Source organism: Phacochoerus africanus, chromosome 12 (assembly GCF_016906955.1).
Source record: "Phacochoerus africanus isolate WHEZ1 chromosome 12, ROS_Pafr_v1, whole genome shotgun sequence".
Lineage (NCBI taxonomy): Eukaryota > Metazoa > Chordata > Mammalia > Artiodactyla > Suidae > Phacochoerus > Phacochoerus africanus.
In genome coordinates this window covers 61,701,635-61,725,150 of record NC_062555.1, presented here as the reverse complement: position 1 = coordinate 61,725,150, position 23,516 = coordinate 61,701,635, and the positions used below count along the sequence as shown (strand labels likewise).

The window sequence follows — 23,516 nt, the reverse complement described above, 5'->3', positions numbered from 1 at the left end:
CTTTTCGGCACTTAGTGGGATCCAGCAGCAGAGGAAAGAGGTTGTTAGCAAGGACAATTTGCTCCGTACCAACCCACTAGCAGGCAATTATCAATCAGTGCGGTAGGGCTCCCATTACCCAGCACTACGTGTGTAAACTCCGGAGTCGAGAAAAGCCTCAGATCAGCTAAGACCAGAAAAATCAGAGGCATAACTTAAATACGATATTTCTCCCAGAGTACATACTGCGTGTCTTGTTAGTTGGTTGGAGAAAGGCTGGCAAAATGCTCAACGAGTGAGCAAGAAAAGAGACAAGGGTTTTCTGCGCCTGGGCCCGAGGGAGGAGCCTATCCCTGGGAAAGGCGGGAGGGCGCGGGAAGGCGGCGAGGGCGAGGTTGCCGAGCGGGGGTAGTGCCTCCCTGAGTGCAAGGTCTGGTGACTTTGTCAGCCTGGTGGGTACAGGCTGGGAAATGCACACTCAGCAGGGAAAGGGGAAGAGAGATTGGCGGCAGTTTTCTAAAAACAACACAGCTCAAGTCTTCGCCTATGCCCCCTCGCTCACCCCGCGGAGGCACCGACGGGTCAAAACCGGTCCCCGGAGCGCGCGTGGCCGCGTAGTTCCCACTAGGAAGGGGGCGGGCGTCCCCCGAGCTGCGCCGCCGGCTTTCCTCTTCTCTGTCGACCCGCCAGGTTCGGAGAGGCGCCTCTCCCTCCGAGCCTTGGGCTGAGGTCGCCCGGGGTCGCGCCAAATCTGATGACGCCGCTCGTCCCGAGCAGCCGGGCCCTGGGACTGGCGGGGGTGCTTCGGGAACTGAGAGGAAGGCTGGGAGGAGGCGTCGCGCGCCCGCGGTCGCCAAGCGCCTGGGCTTCCCTCCGCGGCGCCGGCTCCCCCGGGTCTGCGCAAGGCGCGACTGGCGCCCCCTCTCGCCCCGCCACTGCCCCTTCCGCTCCACCCCGGCGTTGGACTCCCGGCCTAGTTCAGCCACCTTCCCACCCCGCGTGGGGGGTCGCAGAGCAGGAGGAAACCGGTGAGGGTGAAAAGGAGCTCGAGAGGGAGGGCGACTCGCAGCACCCAGGGGGCTGGTCTCCAACTTGGAGGCGGGGACTTCCCCGGGCGCAGGCGGCGAACCCGGGGTGCAGCTCCGCGCGGCCAAGGGCCCGCCTGCGCCCCAACAACCGCGCGTCACGGGCGTCCAGCCGCGACCGCCACCGCCGAGCCCTAGCTTGGGGCCCGCGCGCCCTGGGCTGCCTCTCTCCCTTCCCGCCCCCAGTTCTTCCGCCAAAACCTTTGACCAGGGTCTCCTTGCCAACATTCCTAAATCTTTTTTTGCCAGCTCTTTGCGCCAGGTAGGAATAGGGCTCTGCTTTGGGGTGTGCACAGAAGCGCGGTTTCCAGAAGGTGTCTGACCTTTTCACCTTCCCTGCGAACTCCTCCGCGGGCATCTACCCCTCTCAAGGGCCTGATCTGCGGCCAAAACCTGTTTGTTCCCTGAGATGTCCTTGCTATTCATATCCGCAGAGGCTTTCTGCAGCAGTTCCCGGAAAGTCCTCGGGGATGGAACTGGGGGGCATCCAACCCACAGTGAGGACGCGCCGCCTTAGGAGGCGGGGGTGGGCAGGAGCTGGAGGGCCGGCGTGACAATGGCCTGTGGCCCGAGCGGGCGCCGGGAGAGTCCTGCCAAGAGCAACACCCCGCCCCCGTTCTCGCTGGTCCGGGATGCACACAAACCGCGGCCGCCGGACCCCTAATTTCCAAACCCGGAGCACCTGGGTTCTCAGTCAGAAGGCTGGGCGGGGTCAGGCGACGACTGCCCCCTAGCTGGAAGGCGCATTGCCTCCTACCCTGTGGCGTCCCCTCTGCCCCGGAGGAGAGGGCACTGTATCTCGGGTAACAATGGAGCCCGCTGCGCGCGACGGGTACCCGGGCACGCCAGGCGCCCAGCCGCGCGCCCTGATACCCAGTAGGGAGGCCGGGTGGGGCTGCAGCCCAGCCTCTGCCGCGCGAGTCTTCTGACTCGGCTCTACGTGGCAGCAACACGGGGTGCGTCCCCCACCCCAGCCGATGTTTCCCCAGCCCCTTAGGGACTAGCCGACAGAGCCCGGGGCGCCCTGCTGCTCCTGCCCCAGGTCACGACCCCCGCCGCGAGCGCCTCCCGGGGGTTCGGAGTTGGGAGAAGCCGCCGCCACCTCCCGGGCGCGCCGCCTGCCTCGGCGGCAGAGCCCGAGATCCTGGGCGAGCTGCTCAGCTCTCCCCTGGAGCCCGAGCGATCACGCCGAGGTGGGCTAGCCCGACCCTGGCGCTGCCAAGACCTCGAAGCCCCCCTCCCAAACACACCCGCCCTGGGCGCAGATCCCCCGGCGTCTCCCTTCACCGGGGAGAGCCCTACAGGGCCTGCGGAGAGACGGACAGACGGATGGGGAACGCACACGGAGGGAAACTTGTTCCTCCGGGTCTCCTGTCAGGCAATTGCTGGCGAGCCCGTGCGGGGAGAGGGGCGGGAGGAAGGGAGGGAAGGGCTCCAGAAGGGGAGGGGGCGGAGGAGGTGGGGGAGGCGGGGGTGCAGTTGGTGAAACTCCTCCGTCTCCCGCTCATCTTTTCATTGCTTGCTCCTCTCCTCCGTGCAGACACCCCGGACCTCCCCCGGGCGCCAGCTCCTCGGCCCCAACGGGTCCAGAAACAAGCCGGATTTTTTTTCTCTCTTCTTTCTGGAAATTGGCGTTGGTGTGTGTTTCCCTACCTCCCTCTTCCCCCCTCCCACTCCCCCCTTTTTTTTGAGACATGGCCCGGGCAGTGACTCCTGGAAGAGGAACAAGTGTGGGAAAAGAGAGAGGAAACCGGAGCTAAATGACAGGATGCAGGCGACTTGAGACACAAAAAGAGGAGCGTTTCTCTCGGATCAAGGCAGTGCCTCGCCGCTTTCCTTTCTCCAAGACGGACTGAGGATTTTACAGCTCTGGGCGGAGTGGAAACGCTCCGGATTGTGGAGATCGCCCCGGCGCTCTGTTTTCCCCGCACGTTCGGTTCTCCCGCGCCTGCCCGAGGACCCGGCGAAGGGAGGATGGAGAGGGGGCTGCCGCTCCTGTGCGCCGCGCTCGCCCTGGCCCTCGGCGCGGCCGGCGCTCTTCGCAACGGTAAGTGACAGGCGGAGGCGCGCGGCCGCGGGGGTGAGCCCGGCTCCGGCTGCCTGCGTCCGGCCGCCGGACCCGCGCCGAGCTGCCTGGATCCACCGGGAAGAGCGGCTTCCCGCGCGAAGGAAACTTTTATCCAGGCGGAAAGAATAAAGAAATAAGGTCTGTCGGTGGAGGGCAGGGAGATTGCAAGTGCTCGGGCTCCCTCCTGAAGTTGGTTGTTTGGCTGCGGGGCTTTTCCTACCTCTGCTACACGACAGAACTGCCTACCTTCCCATATCAGCACACCAATTATCTTAATAATGTTTCCTCCCAAAGGCAATTAGATGAGACTCCCTTTCAAAAATCTGATGGCTGTTGAAAGTTAATGAACGAACACTTTACCGGGAGAACTTCCTGGTTCTCTGGCAGCTCCTCCGAACTGTTTCCTCTAGTGGGTGCCTGCAGGAGAGAGCGGTTTGCTGGTGGATGAAACTCCCTCCTCCGCTTTTGCAAATCGGCCGCGATCCATCTGGAGTATGAATGAAAGTTACAGCGTGTCAATAAAGGAATCCGATATATACAGTGCAGGGCACCAGGATATTTGAAAATCCCTAACCTAGTTGCAGCTTCCACTTAGCTTTTAAAACCACTCATTGTTAAGTAAATGGAAGACCGTGCTGGGTTATAAACAGTATCCCATAATCTAAATAATGTGTTTAAAAATGGAATCTGGTTGTAGGCATGTTTGACTTCCTCTGTAACGTTGGTGGAGGAAGGGGATGGCATTATCTTTACAGGGAGTCTTCTGCAATTATTATTAGCTAATTATCAAATATTTACTTTTGTCTGGCTTAGATTTCAATCAGAGTAATTAGAAGGAAAGACCATCCGCCACTTAGCCACTTACGGTAGTGTATTGTTTTAATAAGAGACCATGAGTGGAGGGGTTCAGGCCAAATCACATCTTTAGGGTGGAAGTTAATCTCTAATATGCTTTTTGGGGATTTCCGATTGAAGCAATAGATTTCCCCAACAGCTACCAAGCAGTGTTCCAGAAGATATGCTTGGAAAATACACATACGTACACAATTGTGAATGTGGAGTTCAATTTATTAATGAACCTGAGTTGATGGCATCTTTCCATAATCTGGCAGAGGATGAAATAACAGTCGCCTCCAATTGAAAGAGCTCAAGTGGTAAGACTTTAGAAATCACAGTCACCCAACCTCTGCCCTCCACAGCTCCGGAGATGAAATTGGTGGAGGTGTTCATAGGATGGATTTGAAACCTAATGCAAATAGCTTTCAGACTTTAGGTTGCGAACTCCGTGTGTGTGTGTGTGTGTGTGTGTGTGTACACACATATAAGAAATATATGTATTTCTTAATTTTCTTAGCAGCAGTCTGGGGAATGTTAAGAGCCTGCGCTTCAATCAGTGCCTTGACTGGTTAAAACCATGTTGCTGTGCCTGCCGTGAGCAGAGCCAGCTAATGCCTCTGTAACTCAGCAGACCTCTTCAAGCCATGTCCACCTCCTCCGAGGGCCAGTGTCTGCTAAATTAATTCATTAACCTTATTTAGGACTAATGGTCCAGAATCATTAGAAACTGCTCTTTCTTAATCAACTGTTAGAGAGATTTAACAGAGCCAGGGAGTCTAGGAGTCCGCATTATCTTATTACACTGTCACTTTCTCAGAAGTCACAGATTAAAGAGCTCTGGGGTGGTATGGAGTCCACCTCCACGTCTTCTGAAGTGACTCTGTCGAGTGGCTACAAGCAGCGCTGTTTTATTTCACTCCTCTAACAGATGCCAGACACTGCCATGATGTTTGTCCAGAGCTGGAGGAGACTTAATGAGATGGAGGTCACTTTCCAAGTTTTCGGCACATTTAAAATAATGCAAGAGCCTTGGCAGAATCACATAACAGAGGCCAGTATGATCATTAGCTGAGATTCTGAACTCCAATTACAACAGCACTTCTTCTTGGCAAACCTTAAGCTTCTAAAAGCCAAGGCAGAGGAAACCCAGTATAAAGCTACTCCCAGTGTAAAAAAATCTAAAAAAAGTCAAAAACATCTAGCAATAGAGAAAAACAATATAGTTTACATTGTCTCCTTTTTAATTTATGGGAAATGATTTCTGTAATGCATGTAGCTTTATGCATTTTTGATGTGCACTTCATCTTTCATTTCCATTTGACCTGGTTTTCCTGTAATAAAATTCTGTAGATTTATAAATTCATGCTGAGAGCAAAGAATGCCATTCTCTTTCCACAGGGAATCTATTAGATGCAATATTAAAATCTATATATACCATTACTGAAAATTTGTGATTGATAGGCTTATATATTTCACTGCTTTCATACCTGTTCCTCTTACATAGTTTATGCACCGAATTTTTATTGCTCAAAATTAAGCATCAATAAATGTGGCAGCATTTCAGGCTGAGGCTCTCCAGTATGACATCCATCATAAAAAGTGACAGTGAGAGTCCACGCTGAACAATAAAGCAGCCCAGAGACTGGTTTCTTTGGGCCTCAGTGAATCACTTCGGCATTAGGGTTTTTTGAAAGGAAAGCTCAAAACTAGTTAGCTCACCTAGAATTCGAGAATGCAGCTTACCATATGTGATAGCCAGACGTCAGTGTGGTGGACTTTTTTCCAACATGTAGGTAATTAGAATGAATGCTGTCTAGCTATTTATTTTTCTTTCTGCCTGGTTACTTTGATCTGGTCTCCAAGACCAAGCAACTTCACTTGGAGCAACAGAGCAGAATTATTTCTGCTGCACCTCATATACTTGGTTCTCTGATGATCTGGATCTCAAGAGCAGAGATAACCCCAAATCACTTAGATTTATGGGCAGATAAAACAACAACCAAAAAGGTTTGGCTTTAAGCCAGCTGAAGCCCTAGATGACCGTCCCCACTGATCAATGACACAGACCAGGCTTATCATCAAAAAGCCACACAAGGGGTCGAATAGCATCTTTTAGTCGCCTTCACTTAGAACTTGCTACTTAATGCGATTACACTTCTTGGGGGATAATTAAGTCTAGCAGAAGCTCCCTGGGGACCATGTTAACATCCATTGAGGGGACTTAGTGTTTTTAATGCCAGAAGACCTTTTTCTTGGGAGGCAACTTTGTAGGGGTTGGGGGTGGAGCCCTATCAGATCTCAGTCCACTCTCTTCCTGAACCAACTTCCTGAGATCAAAGAGCGTTCTTTGGTGGCCGTGTTGCTCTCGGCGCCACCTGAAGGTACCACTTGGAGCTCCCCTGAAAGAGCTGTGAAATATTTAATCACCGGTCATTTATATGTAAAGCTAGCATACCTAACTGGTAGTCTGGGAAAGATCTACTAAAATATTGTCTTTATTGCAGATAAATGTGGCGATACTATAAAAATTGAAAGCCCCGGGTACCTTACATCTCCTGGTTATCCTCACTCTTATCACTCAAGTGAAAAATGTGAATGGCTGATTCAGGCTCCAGAACCATACCAGAGAATTATGATCAACTTCAACCCTCACTTCGATCTGGAGGACAGAGACTGCAAGTAAGTGGGAATGTTGGAACAGGGCGCCACAGCACCATCTAGTGGGCGCAGGTGTCCCTGGGCAAAGTCTGTGAACCATCTAGAATATAAATGGCTCCAGCAGGGATTCCCATCTAGGCCGGATCATGTGTCAATGGTATGGAAATTAAATTATGTTAAGTGATTTCTAAGTTCCCCAAGCCAGGGAGATTGTATTTAAATGTGTAACCTCTCATATTCATTTTCCTGTTAACACTTTTGGTTTTGGAACTCTTTTGTTAAGAAATATGTACCCATGTTTCTCTTTATTTTCCTGGAAAGGAAAAGAATTAGAAACCCAAAGTCTCACTCAAGTTTTTATTAAACGTGGTGGGTCACTAAAATATTAGTGCATGGTGCATCAGCAAATGGTGAGGGGTTGGGTATTTTTTTTTTTAAACAAATCTGGGGCACATTTTGTGACTTAAGAACTGTGTTTATCTTATGGAGTTTGATGTGACCAAAGCAAATTGTCATTAAGAAGAAAACAAGGAATGTAGGGTGAGTCTGATGAGGGGTTTTTATAGATTAATGATGACAGGTCTCTTTCGGAAAATGCTAAAAAAAATTAATAGTTGTTAATGCACAGTGAATGCAGTGGGACTCTACTGTGGATCTGTGTTTTATTCGTGTGCCTTACCCTTCCCCGCTCCTTCTGTGGTTAAGCAACCAAGCATCAAATTATGCTAGGTTTCTTTATTATGAAAATGTTCTCATAAGAGAGACAGTCTAAGTTGTATTTCCTCACTTTGTATGAAAGAACGGTGTGTAGGTTTTGCTTTCCACAGCTGGGAAGGATGTTTTAACGTTGCAGGCAGCAGTCCATTCAGATTTAAATCTGCTGTTGTCTGGTCATCCAGCAGACCCCCTGTCTCTGTTTCATCCACATCATCCCATCCGGACATACCACGTGTGGTATATTCTTCAGAGACTCGAACCTGAATACCAACCTTTCGTGACCTTTAGATATAGAAATAGTTTTAGAAAAGGAATATAATCCATTGAAGTCTCACTACTAAAGTGTTTCTCTAAGGACTGATACATTTCCCAAGTTGGAAAATGAGTCCGTTTGGTATAATTGTATGCAGTGTATGGAGGCTACTATTTCCCTTGGAAATGAACACTCTTATGCAGGTGGTTTCATTATTTAAAATATTTTCTCTACAAACACAGATCCCTTTTAGAGAAGAACAGGATAGTATGGAAATGTTCCCACCTGTAAGGAGTCCTCAAGAACCTGTTGGGTTGGTGGGATAAACTAGTGTTTCATGATGGGGGAAATGAGGTCATCTGGTTAACTCAACATCTGGTGCCTGGAGAATTAGCATACATTCATATACTGTTGATCGATTTCCAAAGAATCAGCAGACGCTACAGCACAGTAAAATTATGCTGATTTCAATTTAATCTTTGTTCTGTGATTCAGAAGTGCTTCAGGGCATTATATTGACTTTTTAATCTTGTGTGAAAGTTGCCGTTAATAGAGTATTCCAGCAACTTCTTGGAAACAGGGAATTCATTCATTTTTTGGTTAGTCTTCTGTATGGCGGTTTTTACAGTGTCAACCATCTAGACAGGCTGGAGACTTGTCTTCCTCTACGCTTTCTTCTGTTTTATTTTTTGCATTTTGACAATACTGAAAAACTGCCATAGGAGATATTTTTAAAGGACTCTGGTAAAACATCTTCAAGTAATAACATCATTCCTCAAAAGAAGGTGCTTTGGATTTCAGGAAACTCCTGCTTACTAATTCCTGATCTGAGCATCTTGACCATGTATGTGTGAAATTTCATAGCTAAAGAATTCAGAATAGTCTGTAGTTACTAGCAGCACTATACTGGTCAATGTTAACCACTGAATCTTGGGAGAGGGTAGGTCAAGTCCCGGGCTATGATATTTGCCAAATTCTATACTATAAATATTCCCACTGTGGCCTTTTCAAACTACCCATGTGATGACCCTGTGCACAGACTTGCAAAGAGACGTGCACGCTTGGTTCTTGTGAGCTGGTGCGAGCCAACTCCAGCACCCAACTGCACAGGAGTGTAGGAAGGGGAAGCCAGTTGCCTGAGTTAAAGTGTGTGACATGTTTACAAGTGTCTGGTGCCCAGCAAAGCTTAAACAATGATCTGCCATATCATGATGTGGGATAGAGTCTGGTGGAATGGGGAGAGCAACTTTTTTTGTTAGATAGAAGAAAAAGGATAATTACAGCTCGGAATAAGGGGCCATTTTAGTGATATCAGCAAGACACTGACATGGCCAAGAAGATTGTTTCTGTATTTGTGACTGTGGGGTTTTGGTTTTGTGTTTTTAATGCGACAGAGCAAGGTGGTTTCTTAATCGTAGCAAGCAAGGGTTTGTTCTCACTGAAGGTGCCACCTCCTGGCCAGCTGGGAAGCCGAATATACTTAGCCTGTTGCAGTCAATGGAAATTAAGACCCTGGAAAATATCTTTGTGCCATGTTTTCAAGTGTTGCTACCTGATTATTTTATCAATGAAAATTCCAAAAGTGATACATAGGAAGACCAACTTAAGACCTTGCCCTGTCTTCCCTGACTGGTCCACGTGACTTCTGATCACTGTTGAAGGTTGCAGTTTACACATGTGGCATAATTCTTGTCTCCTTCTTTAAAGGTCGTGAGAAGAGTCCACAGCTTTAAAATTTACAGGGGGTTGGAATTCCCTAGAAAAATGGAAAACACCGGAAACTTCTGTAGGAATAAATTCATAGGCTTCAAAAGTTTATGTTGGATGTACATACAGATTTGGGGGGGGGGGTTGTGGGTTGATTTTTGTTTGTTTGTTTGTTTATATTAAACCACTTCCAAAAATGTATTTGAAATAACACATCACGTTCAGAGAATTGGTAAGCTTTTCTGTTAAGTACAAGCTGTTTTTTTTTTTGTTTGAGATATTTAACAGTTTCCCCTGTTTCAGCTATATTTTATGTCTTATAGCAGAAAAAAAGTGCTTGCAGAGTTCCCTGGTGGCCTAGTGGTTAAGGATCTAGCATTGTCACTGCTGTGGCGTGGGTTTGATCCCTGGCCTGGGAACTTCCTTATGCCATGGGGGTGGCCAAAAGAAAGAAAGAAAGAACTAACGAACCAGTGTCATAAGCAAGGTAAAATAGGGCAGTGGATCATGAAAGCCATTTTGTATAGTTAAAAGCTCCTCTCAAAAGAAATGATCATTATTACATCTTTAACAATTTGGTGATTGTTAGAACATTTGGAGGTAGGAAAGTAAGCAAACTAAATATATCGATCCAGTAACAGGATGATCTGATTATAACACACCCTGTATCTCCTCTTGAAACTGTCAACATCTGAATCATCAACTTTCACAACTTGTGAAAGCTCAAAAAATCAATTCCTTCACACATTTGCTTATTGCAAAACATCCCGCAGGCCCAAGTAGACAATTTTTTCGCAGACTGTAGGGATAAATAAGTCATTAAGCAGACAAGTTCTGGTAGGAAAAGTATTTTTTATTTCTATTTTATTGTTTTATTTAGGACGAAATTAAGATATTCTGTCGTAAGTTAAACATAAAGTAAAACGTGCATACTCACAACTTTTCATGTGAATAACACCCAGACTGGCCCAGTACATAATTAACCTCGGCTAACCATACACAGAGGTTTTTACAATGGCTATCAAGGGGGAATATTTCCTTAAGGAAAATGAATGTTCGAGTTGTGTCTGGCGGCTTTAAAATTCACCCATCTCTGTGTATGCCACCCCTCAATCAGATTTTATTATAAATAAGCATCACAACCATGATACTATAACTCCCTGATTTCTTTCATTGAACACAGTGTGGTGTCAGTCAAGCAAGGGAGCCATAGAGCATCTATCTCCAGGCTAATTTTGTGCCAGGATTTCTAGTGAGAGAGACTGTCTGGTTTGATTGTGATGTTGATACAGGAGGTGGTCACAGAATGTTCTGAGTGAGAAGAAGATGTTGAGGGGAAGGAGAAACCTGGTTTCTTTTTTTTTTTTGCACCCGCAAACTCCTCCATGCTTGTGAAGTGTCAAAGCAGAGCTAAAAGCAGAAAAGAAAGAAAAAGCCACCTGCTGAGTTTTTGTCCAAAAAGTAGCTTTTATGCTGCATCGAATGTGGTTGTCAGTATTCACGTTGAGCTGGTTGGGTCTTCCTCCGTGGAGTTTCCTTTGGTGGTAAGGCAGACATCTTGACTCTCATAAAACTTTATATCTGCATAATAAACAAGAATGTCATTGATACAGTAGTTAGAATTTATAGAGCTTTTCCGGTTTCCCAGCAATGCAAACTCTCAGCATGATAATTTATAATGGTTTGTGACAAATACTGCTGAGCAAAGAGGTGTGTGGTTACATTCAGATCAGATGTCATCATCTGGGGAGCAATAAAAATTTCACAGACATTGGGTTAAAAACATTAAGAAAATGAATGTGAAGCTCCAGAAATAGAGTCTGAAAAGGTGGCAGTGATGGGGGAAGGGGTGGGAAGTGAGGTCTTCTGTGCGACAAGTTCCTGACTTCACTGCCTGGTTTGTAGGCTTTCACCAAGACACAAGGCTAATGTCACGTGGATGCTTTTCTGCCTAAATTTCGATTTGTAGTCTCTTCTTTGCGTAACCCGTAAATAGGTGTCTTTTTCCTAATTTGATGCAATCAGAGGAAGATTTCACCCTTGTCGCTTCACATGAAGTTTAATCACAGGAAAATTGTAATGAAACAGAGATGATACTCAAGTTTGTGGATCTTGTTGGAATAAACCCCACCGTGTGTCTTTAATGCCACTTTTGACATCACCTAAGTTGTTACAGACTTTGAAACACTACTCACTTCATTTATTTTCATGGAATATAAACTCACTGAATGACGATTAATCTGCCCTTAATGCCTCAAATCTGATTATTCCTGAAAATATCATTATGCAATGATCGCGTTGTTGTCCTTTGGAGGGAATTGGGGGAATATAGGTTCCATCTTTGGTTTCCCTAAGTAATATTTTTGTTATGATCTTTACTTTGTTTGGCATGGATTTTTGCATTAACTTTTATTTATTTTTTTTTAGATTGCATTAAAGTATTATTTATCTTGGTTAGTGTGGGTTTTTTTGTATCTGAGACAAAGGCATCCCTTTGGTCCTAGTGTTGGGTTTTAGAGCATCCCTCAGACCAAAGCAAACAGTGACTCTGTTTTATGGAAAACAGTGGGTATTTTATGCCAGAATGCTTCCCTTTTTTCTAGGTGAAATATAGACATCTATTAAATTGTAATCAATATCTAGGAAAGAACATGACCTAACTGTCACATCTGATACAGTTTTACAAGGCGAATCCATCCATGTCACCAATCAGAGCAGACGTTTCCAGCTACCTGGGAAGAGGCTCCTTCCCATCTACTTTCAGTCTCTCACCTTTGGCCTCAAGGGCAATTGCCATCTTGATGTGTGTGATTCCATTTCTTACGAATTTCAAAATCAGACAAAGTTCAACTATAGTCCTAGAGGTCTGTGTATACTAACCTTTAAAGATCGCCAGACGCTGGCATGGAGCTAGAAAAAGGTATACTGTTCCCTTTCTAATAATAATAATAATAGTAATAAAAGAGTTCTACTGAAGTGTTTTCTAATTTTTTTCAGATGACTGCTGTAGAAATACATGTACTGCGTATACTACGGTTATGTTAAAATAAAACACAGAGTTTTTGCTCTGGAGTGAGTCTGCTTTTTAGGCAAGGAAAATTCAGAGAACATCTTTCTTGCCTTTATTTTGCTCCATAAAGTCATTGCTGCTTTTCAGCTCAAGTAAATTCCCAATATGGACAATGTAAGAGGCGCCACCACCCAGCTCAATTCAATTAAAAAACTATTGAGTGGGTAGAAATGAACCCTTCTCAGAACAGCGGAGGTCAATGTTGTTGCACCACCTGCAGCATCCTTGGTTGCTGCTCAGGCAGATAATTATCTCCTTTCTTCCTTTTGATTTTTTTCTTCCCCATTAGCACTGATTTCATTTGAACAGACCCCCATGTGTTTAATAAAATTAATTTCCTTTATTATTTCTTCCTATAAGCAGTCACATTGGATCATGATGAATTTTGAATATTACAAGGCATTTCTGTAATTTGTAAGAAGCAACCTTTATGAGAAGCTAAAGGAAAAGATTAGCTGAAATCGTATCACACTGAATCAACATGTGCATGGCATTTCCAACCAGATTTCACTTAGGGGAGGAAGCACTTAAAAACTGATCCAAGGGAGACATATGCCTTCAGCCGGCATGCGTGTTCTCAGCTCCCTTCCATCCAGCATAAAACTTGATACTTGCATGCATGCTGACACACTTCGGCAGAAGCACACACACAAACACATATGTGCATGTGTGTGCCTGTGAGGGAGGCTATAAAATAAACTTCACTAATTGTCGATGTAGTTTTCATCAAGGCTGATCATTAAGCCTCAAGAAAAACGAGACAAGATTAGCGTTCAGATCAGGTTCCAAATGCCTCTTAATTGGGTGTTTGTAATCAACCCTGATCGTAGGAGTCGGTGACTTGGCAAAGCATGGCACCACCAAAGATTTTTCCTGCTCTTCTCTGGCTGGTTGAACTATGTCCAGTGTCCGGGTCACTAAAGATGACAAGAGGCTGAGATGACTCTCAGATTGGCTGTGGATTACGCCATTCTGCTGGTTTGTGGTTGAAATTGTCTAGTCTCTACACATCGCTTAGAAAGTGAACTGCTTTCATCAGAATTCTACTAAATTCTGCAGAAAAGACCCATCTTTTGGCTTCTGTCCATTCAGTGGCCTCATAACATGATTTTTATACCCATCAGGTGTAGATCTGTATGGCACGCATCTTAGATCTTATTTATGGTGAACATGTTTTTTTCTCCTTGAATGTAAATAATCAGTAGAGTTTAGAAAGCGGTCATTATGGCTGGTTCCCAGTGCTGGGTCATCCCTCCCCCCCGCACCCCATGGTGTGACCACAGGCTCACTGAATGCTCTGTCCTTGTCTTGCTTCATCTCACTTCCTCTTCTTCTCATCCCCATTTCGCAGATGATAGCACTGAGGCTTAGGAAAGTGAAATTAACTGAGTCCGAATGCTCAGCTGGGGCACCATATCCCTGTCCATCTTTGCGTTCGAAGGGGCTTGGGATATGCCTTTTGAGTGAGAAAAACAATCTGTCAATATTTCATTAGAAGAATGACAAGCTCCCGTTGTGGTACAGCAGAAATGAATCCAACTAGCATCCATGAGGATGTGGGTTCCATCCCTGGCCACACTCAGTGGGTTGGGGATCCGGTGTTGCTGTGAGCCATGGTGTAGGTCACAGACGTGGCTCGGAGCCTGCATTGCTGTGGCTCTGGTGTAGGTTGGCAGCTGAAGCGCCCATCTGACCCCTAGCCTGGGAAGTTCCATATGCTGCAGGGGTGGCCCTAAAAAAAAAAAAAAAAAATATATATATATATATATATATATATACACACACACACACATAATATATATATATACACACACATAATATATATATACACACACATTATATATATATATACACACATTTTATATATATATATATAAAATAAATTTCTCTAGAAGAATGAGAAAATTCTAATTAAATATAACCAGGTTTTTTTTTATTATTCAGCAGCCATTTTCCTCTATGAAACACACCAAAGTTTAAATACAAACCAGCTAATTCTGAGGAAGGACTTAATCTTTAAACTCTTAGTTCAGATTAAGTGAAGCACTGATAAAAGATAAAAGATTGGGGAAAAAAAAAAAAAAAACCTCTGTGAGCAGAAACTTCCAACCAGTTGATGATTTTCCCACTGAGTCAAAGTGTGCCGTGGCAAGGATGATTTTTAAATGTAGTATTCACCCGAGAAATAAAAATGAGGGTGTTCAGTCACCACCTCATCTGATGGGAAAAAAAACAAAAACAGAAACTTGCCTTAACTTAGCAATGACATTTGCAGTGGGGCAGGGGTCAGTGGACAGATATCTAAATTCTGGTTCCTTTGGTTGCTGGAGTTTGGAAGCACCATGCACACATAAATGCAATATTTATGTGAAGCCTAGTAACCAGGCAGCACAAAGGTTCCATTTATACAGTTGGTTCAAGCGACATATGAGATACCAGCTGTGTCCCAGCTACTCACAAGCCCAGGAGTCAAAGCTGGGTTCTCGTCCAAACAGCAGTCATTTGCTTAATCTCGGGCAAATAGCTCCCCTGTTTGTAAGATTTTGATACTTGTGTTGGCTACGGTGACTCTGCAAGGGTTAAAGAGAGAATGTTTGCTCAAGGCGCTGAGCTCCTATGAGAACCAGAAGAGTGTTTTTTGAGAAGAAACAGATGCTCCGGAGTAGTTTGTTTTTATCTGGTCAGATACGTGTACAAGCAGCCGGCCAGGTTGGAGGTGATGGCTTGTTACTTCTGTGATAGATGGGCGTGTCACACAGACAGCGCCACCAGCCTCAGCTGAAAGAGGACGCTAAATGGCTCCCAGTTCAAGTTCTTAAATTTCCTTAGACCCACCGGAGGCGGAGAGGCCAGTCAGTGGTGTCACGATTTCAACTGCCCTTCTGACTCTCCACCCAGTGATGCTATGAGCGGGTCAGCTATTGTGTAAGACCCCCTCCGTCAGTGAAATGGCATGGAGGACGTCAAGATGTGGTCAAAATCTTAGTCCTGGCTAGCCAGCTTTAAAAAAAAATCAGAAGCACCAAATTTCGAAATTTAAAGAAAAAAGACCGCAGCCTTGACTCAAAGAAAATGAAGGACACGGAGCCCCACAGACTTGGTGGCACCGGGGTTGATGTGGTCTGATTCAGGATTATGTTGTTTTTTAGCTGTGCTGACACCTGGCTGAAAAAAACGACGGGTTTACCTTTTTTTTTTTAAATCTGGGTTCATACCGCTCTGTCCATTCTTGAATAACTTGAGAAAGTGGGCATCTCTTTGTTAACAAATGGGTCCCAGGAAAGGTAGTTGAAATATACGGAGTTCTTGATGTGGCTCAGGGGGTTAAGACCTGGACATAGTATCCATGAGGATGCAGGTTTGCTCTCTGGCCTCGCTCAATGAGCTAACGATCTGGCATTGCCGCTCCCTGCGGCATAGGTCGCAGGTGCGGCTCAGATCTAGTGTTGCCGTGGCTGTGGAGTAGGTGGTGTAGGTTGGCAGCTGCAGCTCCAAGGTGACCCCTAGTCTGGGAACCTCCATATGCTGCATATGTGCCTGTAAAAAGAAAAGCAAAACACACACAAACATATATATATATATATATATATATATATGTTTACATTTCTAGATCAACTCTTTTTTAAAAATGACATGGTAAATCTCCCTTCACTTGACACGCTGACTCTATCTGCACCTCTGTTCTCATATCCGTCTGTTAAAGTCATGCTTTTTGCAACTGCTTGGGGATGGTTTAGGTGAAAATTTGTCTCCCAATGGAGTGGTGAACATGTCTCACTCGCATTCCTACCCTCCACCGTCCAGCAGAAGCCTTTGCCCCTAACAAGCACTAGTGTCCTTGAACCAAACCAGCTGACGGACCGTTGTATGGAGATTGAAATCTGGTATATGAAGACTAGGGAGGGAAACCCAGAATTTCCTTGATGGGAGCTCACAGTCCACTGTAGGCAATCTGGAGAGACGCCAGCAGAAGTCGGTGAAGGGAGAGTGAAGGACATTTTGGACAACTTCTCGAGGGAGCAGGCAGTCTAAGTGACAACCTTTCAGACAGGACTTAGGGCAGCCACTCCCCGGACAGGGGGGTGGTGGCTGCATGTCAGGGATTCTGACCTGGTCCTCCCTCCCCTCCCCCACCCATCTGGTCAGAGGCATCACAGCGTGCATTCTGGAGCTTCTGATTCCCAGCAGCACAAGCGAGGGTGCAGATTGTCTGGAGCGGGACAGGGCAGCAGGACCAGGCTCTTGGGCACACACCTCAGGGCATGTCTGGAACGTGGTTCAGCCTCGGCTTCGTTGGAACCAAAACATCACCAAAACTGGTGTGGCAGCCTCTCCATTTCCACAAGGGGCAGCACGTAATTTTATTTTTTCAGCAAAGGTTGTTGATGCTAAGCTGAGAGAAGAGTGTTTTGTTTTGATACTGATTGGAATTTTCCTTCCTCCGCCCCAAAGAAAGAGCTTTGCCTCTTCCTAACCCTTTATTCCAGTGCCAAGTTCTTTGTCCCTGGCTGGGGACACTACAGAGTAAGAGGATATATTGGTTTGGTCCTTCAAGACGCCTCCTCATTTCCCTCTGTCGCCAGGCTAGCATCCTACCTGATGTGTGGGCTAGTTCATTAACATGAGCTGGGAATTTCTGATTGTCAGGGGACCATGTTAGCAGCTGCCTGTGAAAAAAGTGTTCTGGTGAGAAGGAGGAATGGGAGTTATAATTGCACCTCTGTCATTCACTCCCAGCTGTGAGACAAGGCACAGGTCCTCCGGGCGGGGTTGCAATCGATGAATGGCTTGGTTACGGCACCATCAATACCCTGGTTTTGACAGTGGTAACCAGGACAGCTCGGGAAGACGTAACCACATCAGGGGCTGCGTCAACCTCAACACAGTTTCAATTAACCTTTTTCCTCCTCTTTCTGAAGAAAACAAAACGCTTTCCTTCCTCCACCCATCTCAAGAACACAGTGTGGAGGAGATAACGTAGGTGGACCTGTCTTAGGAATACAAGAGAAATACTTTAAATAAAGCCTAGGTATTACTCTAACAGGAAGTGCATCCGCAGGTTTTGCTCCTTAAAATAAATCAGACTGTAAACAATAACGTCTGCATCCTTGGGAAGGAGACGCTTATAAATATATCAAGAGCACCGCACAAATCCACAGCAGAGATGGTATCTCATGCTCAGCTCGTACTCGGCCAATGAGAATTCCTGCATGTTCTTATAATAAGTTGGCTGAGGGTATGTGTGTTATCATTGCAGCCTCTAAATATCTAGGTGAGTGGAGTTTCTGGAAAATTCATGGATGATGCTGTGTCAGTGTCACAAACTTGATAGTAGCATTAATGGCCTTTAAAAAGTCATCATTTGCGCAGGGGTTGCCTGAGGACTTAGTATATTCAGTGCAACCAAATGGAAAGCCAGCCCATGCTCTTAGGTGGGAGCCAAGGTCAGGATGCTTGTTACAACAGCGGTGACAGTTCTTCCCAATCAGTGAAACCAAATAGTGCCATCATATATGTGTCCAGAAAGAGGAAACTACATGGATTTTTGTATTATAAATTCATAAAGAGCAAATAACAAAAGCTGGAGAGGGCGTGAAGAAAAGGGAACTCTCCTGCAGTTAGTGGGAATGTAAATTGGTGCAACTACTATGGAAAATGGTATGGAGGTTCCTCAGAAAACTAAAAATATAACTCCCCTAGGATCCAGAAATCCCACTCCTGGGCAGATCTGGAAAAACTCTAATTCAAAAAGATACATGCATCCCTATGTTCTTAGCAACACTATTCTGGCAGCACTATTCACAATAGCAGAGACGTGAAAACAGCATAAACGTCCGTCGACAGATAAATGGATTAAGAAGATGTGATACGTATACACAATGCCATATTACTCAGCCATAACAAGAACAAAATAATGCCATTTCCATCAACATAGGTACAACTAGAGATTCTCATACTAAGTGAAGTGAGAGGGAGAGACAAATTCCATACGATATCACTTATATGTGGGATCTGAAATATGGCTCCAGAACAGGAACGGACTCATACATAGAGAACGAACTTGTGGTTGCCAAAGGGGAGGCAGAGGGCGTAGGATGGATGGAGGGAGTCCAGAGTTAGTAGGTGCAAACTGTCACATTTAGAATGGATAACAACAAGGTCCTACTCTATGGCACAGGGAACTATATCCAATCTCCTGGGATAGGCCACGATGGAAGATAATATATAAAAAGAGTGTGTGTGTGTGTGTGTGTGTGTGTGTGTGTGTGTGTGTATGACAGAGTCACTTTGCTATACAGCAGGAATTGGCACAACAATGTAAATCAACTGTACTTTAATTTTAAAAAATTGTGGGAGTTCCCATCGTGGCTCAGCAGAAAAGAATCTGACTAGTATCCATGAGGACGCAGGTTTGATCCCTGGCCTTGCCCAGTGGGTTAGGGATCCGGCGTTGCCGTGAGCTGTGATGTAGGTTGCAGGTGCGGCTTGAATCTGGCATTGCTGTGGCTGTGGCGTAGGCCCGTGGCTACAGCTCCGATTCAACCCTGGGAACCTCCGTATCCCTCGGGTGTGGCCCTCAAAAGACAAAAATAAAAAAAAAGTGCAGGGAAAAGCAGCTGGCAAAATAAATGTTTTTAAACTGACGGGCCCTCCTCGCCTTCCCTCTTCCCTCCGTTTCCGGCACCCTCGGCCCCTTCCCTCTACCATCCCCCTCCCCCACTTCTGGTTGGGACCAGTTTGCCAAAAGCGGTGGGGGTGGTTCTCAGTAGCCTCAGTTAAAAGACAAAAACAAAAAACCACCTCCCAGGAAGGCCTTTAGCATGATAGCTGAGAAGAAGTTATTATTTTGGCCCCTTCTCCCCACCTCACCCTCCAGAATGGCCTGATGTGATAAAATTATATCTGCAGCCTCTCAAGTCCCCCCAGCACTGTTCTCTTTTGATATGACCACTGCTGTGTGTGTGGCCGGGAGCTCAGCGTTCCTTCTTGTGCAACGATGTGGGCGTTCTGGGTCAAACAGATTCTTTCGGACTGGGCAGTCATGAGTGCAAAAAAAATGTCCTTGGACCTGTTACCCTCCACACGAATCGTTCACCTCTCTCTCCCTTTCCTGTAACTGCCAAGGGCTTCGTATGTGGCGCCTGCAGCCCAGGACTTATTTCCTTGACCCTTCTCAGCCTAGTTTCTGTCCCCTCCGCTAGACTGACTCGTTTGCTCAAATGTTAGATGGCACTTCCTCTTCACGCACCCCACACCCCTGGCTTTCGCTTGCCCCGAATTTCTTCAGCCTTGGCACCACACCATCACAACCCAGAAGCTTTCTTCTCTCCTGCAGCTCATGCCGCTGCACCATCTTGGTTTCATCTCCACATCTCTGACCACTTCCCTTTTTGACTGGTTTCTCTTTTCCTCCAACATTCGAATACAGGCCTTTGCCAAGGTCTTGCCTTTGCCCCAGATATCTTCTCCCTGAATTGCCTTTTGGAGCCACTCAACTCAGACGATACCCAAATTTCAGCCCATTCCAATGTGGCCTAAGCGTTGGACTTAAATGTCCAACTTCTTTCTAGGTGATCTTGACTGGCCTCACCCAGTGCGTTCCCTGTAACAGCTGCTCATTTAATATTTGCTGAACTGAACTGAACTGGCCAACTGACATCCAGCGCAGGTGTTTATCTACCCCAGAAGAACCAAACCCGGGCAAAGATTTAACTTAATTGGACTCTGAACATGCACACTTAGGCTTCTCATCCAGGTGGTAAACCCTTCCTCTTCTTGGGTAGCAGAGTCAAACTTATATTTTTGCTCCTAAAAACTCTTTCAAGAAGCCTAGAACTTCTCCATGTGAGTAGCTTTAGCCAAATCTCAAAAAAAAAATTTTTTTTTAAATGCAGAGGTGCAGTTGCCGGAAAGCTCTTCTTTCTGCTTCCCCGTCCCTTCCATAATCTGTTTTGGAGTCAGAGGCATAAAACATATTAATATTGTAGGCCTATGTCCGGATTGCTGAGTATGTTCTGACATTCCCCACAACTCTTGGGACTTTGTGTCACAACTCTGTAAACGTTGTCTATTGAAGGTTCATATCTGGGCTCGTATCCAAACTACCTTTACATAAATTTCACAGAAATAATTTAGAGCCTCTTTCCATTCCAGCTGGCAGCCCCAGTAACCGCTCATGTTAAGGTCACAGCAGGCTTGCTGGGGAAGATGTTGACCATGAACTTCTCTCTTAGAGAGGGCAACACGGGATGCTTCCCATGCAGAGGGGTGTAGACATGTTTGTCCAGGTCACCAGGTGAAAACCCAGTCCTGTGTCTTGGAGCAACCCCAGAAAGAGGCTGTCCTGGAAGGGGGTCCAGCTGAGGCAGCCCAGGGTGTTTCCCGAAGTGGACCGGGAGGGTCTCAGCTGTTCCCCTGGCTCACACCTCTCTCACCATGACACTCTTTCCTAAGGGTTTCTCAACACCACGTGTCACCATGGGCAAGCGTCAACCCAAGAGGAAGGGACAAAGCGGTCACGGGTGCCCCGCCACCCCCATCACAGCAAGCACCCCAGCCACCGTAGCTCGTGTCCACATTTCTTCCAGCTTCTTGATGCCACCACCTTACCCAAGTTCTCTGGGGGATTTCTGGATGTTTCTGTTTTATCTCTAGGGTGGAAACCCAGGGCACCCCCTCCCTGTCACATCTCGAGTTTTTCTGCAGCCAAAGAACAGAATGACTCAGGTGATAAGCGCTTGTGTTTCCTTGGGGGAGGAGCCATGAGCAGGGGCCGAGCTATCATGCCCTCAGCTTGTTTCCTTTGGACCCGTCCTGTGTCCTCATGCTCACAGTCCCCTTGGAGGGGCCTGGCTTTGTTAATGGTGTGGCCTTCATGGATGATGCCTCTAGGAACCCATTGCATCCTGAGTTCTTGGAGGGACTTGGCCTCTAAGTAGCTCTGGGATCAAGTGCTTAAACTTTTTTTTTTGTCTTTTGTCTTTTTTTTGTTTGTTTGTTTGTTGTTGTTGCTATTTCTTGGGCCGCTCCCGCGGCATAAAAGTTCATTCCTTTCATCTTTTTTTTTTGTCTTTTTTTGCCATTTCTTGGGACACTCCCGTGGCATATGGAGGTTCCCAGGCTAGGGGTTCAATCAGAGCTGTAGCCACCGGCCTACACCAGAGCCACAGCAACACGGCATCTGAGCTGCGTCTGCGACCTACACCACAGCTCACGGCAACGCCGGATCGTTAACCCACTGAGCAAGGGCAGGGATCGAACCCGCAACCTCATGGTTCCTAGTTGGATTCGTTAACCACTGCGCCACGATGCGAACTCCCAAGTGCTTATACTTTTTGCATCTGAATTTCCTCGTCTGTGAGATGGGAGGTGTGGGCTCTGAACTCCGAACCCCTTTGCCTCTCATCTAACAGGACTCAGCTTGTGCAGGAGATTCCTGGTGCCACAAAAGCAAAATCCAGACGTCCTTTCGGCCCTGAACCCCGAGCCTTTCTTTGGTTTCGACAAGACCTCTTCAACGCCCTGACTCTTTCCTTCTTTCTTAGATCTCAGCTACCCCAGCTCCGGACCCTCCCTGCCTTTCGCAACACAGCTTCTGCCTGCTCTTTTTTCCACCAAGACAAGTTTATGTCTGTTTTCTGCCCGTAAATTTTATCAGACATTTTAAAACTGTATTCTGGCAACATTTCTTCCAAGGACTTGTTCGCTTCTTCACCTAGACTGTAATCTTACCCATGAACAGGCCTGTTTTACCTAATCAGTGATTGGAAGGAACCAGGAATGTGACCCTTTGAAACACTTTTTTCTTGCTCTACTGTTGCTGACAGTAATACTCACAGGCAGTGGAAATTCTGTGTAGGAATGAGTTGTTTGTTCTTGAAACTAGATGAGCCACAGGCCAAGTTGGAAATGTAATTTAACTGCCGTCGATACCCTGAGCATTAACCTAAACTCAGGTTTGATCACTGACACAGAAGGAGCTTTTACCTTATCGTTTTGTTCAACGTAGCTTGTTAAAATTAGGTGGTAAAGAACAGAAATTGCATTGGCAAAAGTACAAAGGAATGACAACAGCAATTTTGTTCATGAATCCCACCTCACTCTATCTCTCAACGGCAGTGTAAGCTATGTAATAAGCCATGTATCTGTTTGTAAAACAGTCTTGAATTAAGGCGCTTATTCAAATGCCATTGTAAAAATAATTTTCTGAAATTGTGGTCTATCAACAGGAGATAAGATGGCACTTTGCTATCGCCTGCTGAGGCCCATTATGAATATTCTATTTCAGCAGCAAATCACACTGTAAATACAATGTTCAGATTCATTTATTCCCACAATAGCATTTTTGCAAAGGTGCAATTTCATAATTTGACTTTGCATTGATAGCACATCATCATTTCCAAGCTCTTTTAAGCACTGGTTAATTCACACATCCTTGGGAGATTGTTTATTTGTACCAGACCCATTTTAGAGTGAAATCACCGGAATGTATAAAATCAAAGCCACTTGCCAAAAGCGGAACAGGGACAGCGATGTGGCTAAAACTCCGATGTGCTTCCTTTCCTTAGCACATCTGACCAGGCACGTCTGAACACCTTAAACACAGATGTGCTACCCATGAGGAAGGAATGTCATTCAAGTCATTCAAGATGCAAATGTAAACGTGTATAAACAGGACCCAAAATGAATGAACATATGCATTGTCCTTTTCTCCTCTGTTTGGTCCTTCTGAGCCATATTTGTGTTAAAGCAAATGATCAATGGCGGACTAACGTCTGAAGTTATTTAGCTAATTCCCAGGGTTCATTGGAAAATGTCTAGTATTTCTAAACACCGTCCTAAAAAAAGAACTTGAACTGTCCACCCCCATTATTTTTGTCATTCCAGCCTTCCTGGCCCTGACCTTGAGATTTAAACTATTCATGTTTCTTATCAATGTTGTTTGAGGGTTTGGTTTAGGTATTGATTACACAGGCCCGGAGATCGATGGTGAACACGGGTTCACTGTTCAACATTCATCATGAGTAGACTTGGGAAAAAAACACACAGGGTCATCAGTTCAGAAACTCACCAACTTGAAAGGTGGGATAAAGTCAGGCACTTTCTGAGACACGGTTTACTTGGACGCCAGAACGCTTCCTC

The 23,516-nt window shown here is 46.0% G+C and overlaps 1 protein-coding gene and 1 non-coding gene across 10 annotated transcripts in view; both read left to right on the top strand.

Annotated features, from left to right (window-relative positions):
- Positions 1-933: 933 nt before the first annotated feature.
- Positions 934-23,516, top strand: part of NRP1 (neuropilin 1) — a 174,936-nt gene continuing 152,353 nt past the window's right edge. For 2 of the 9 annotated variants that reach the window (XM_047755602.1, XM_047755600.1), the window contains exons 1-2: positions 2,550-3,111; positions 6,474-6,648. In XM_047755602.1, coding sequence (XP_047611558.1) covers positions 3,039-3,111; positions 6,474-6,648 — 248 coding nt within the window. In that variant the 5' untranslated portion in view covers positions 2,550-3,038. Of the gene's footprint in view, positions 1,008-1,091; positions 1,327-1,798; positions 1,868-1,892; positions 2,021-2,056; positions 2,258-2,546; positions 3,112-6,473; positions 6,649-23,516 lie in introns of those variants that run through there. The other 7 variants (XM_047755597.1, XM_047755598.1, XM_047755596.1 and 4 more) reach the window with 7 other exon arrangements.
- LOC125113132 (small nucleolar RNA SNORD11B) lies at positions 14,524-14,597 on the top strand. Its single transcript, XR_007131361.1, has one exon. It is a non-coding gene; the product is annotated as a small nucleolar RNA SNORD11B (small nucleolar RNA).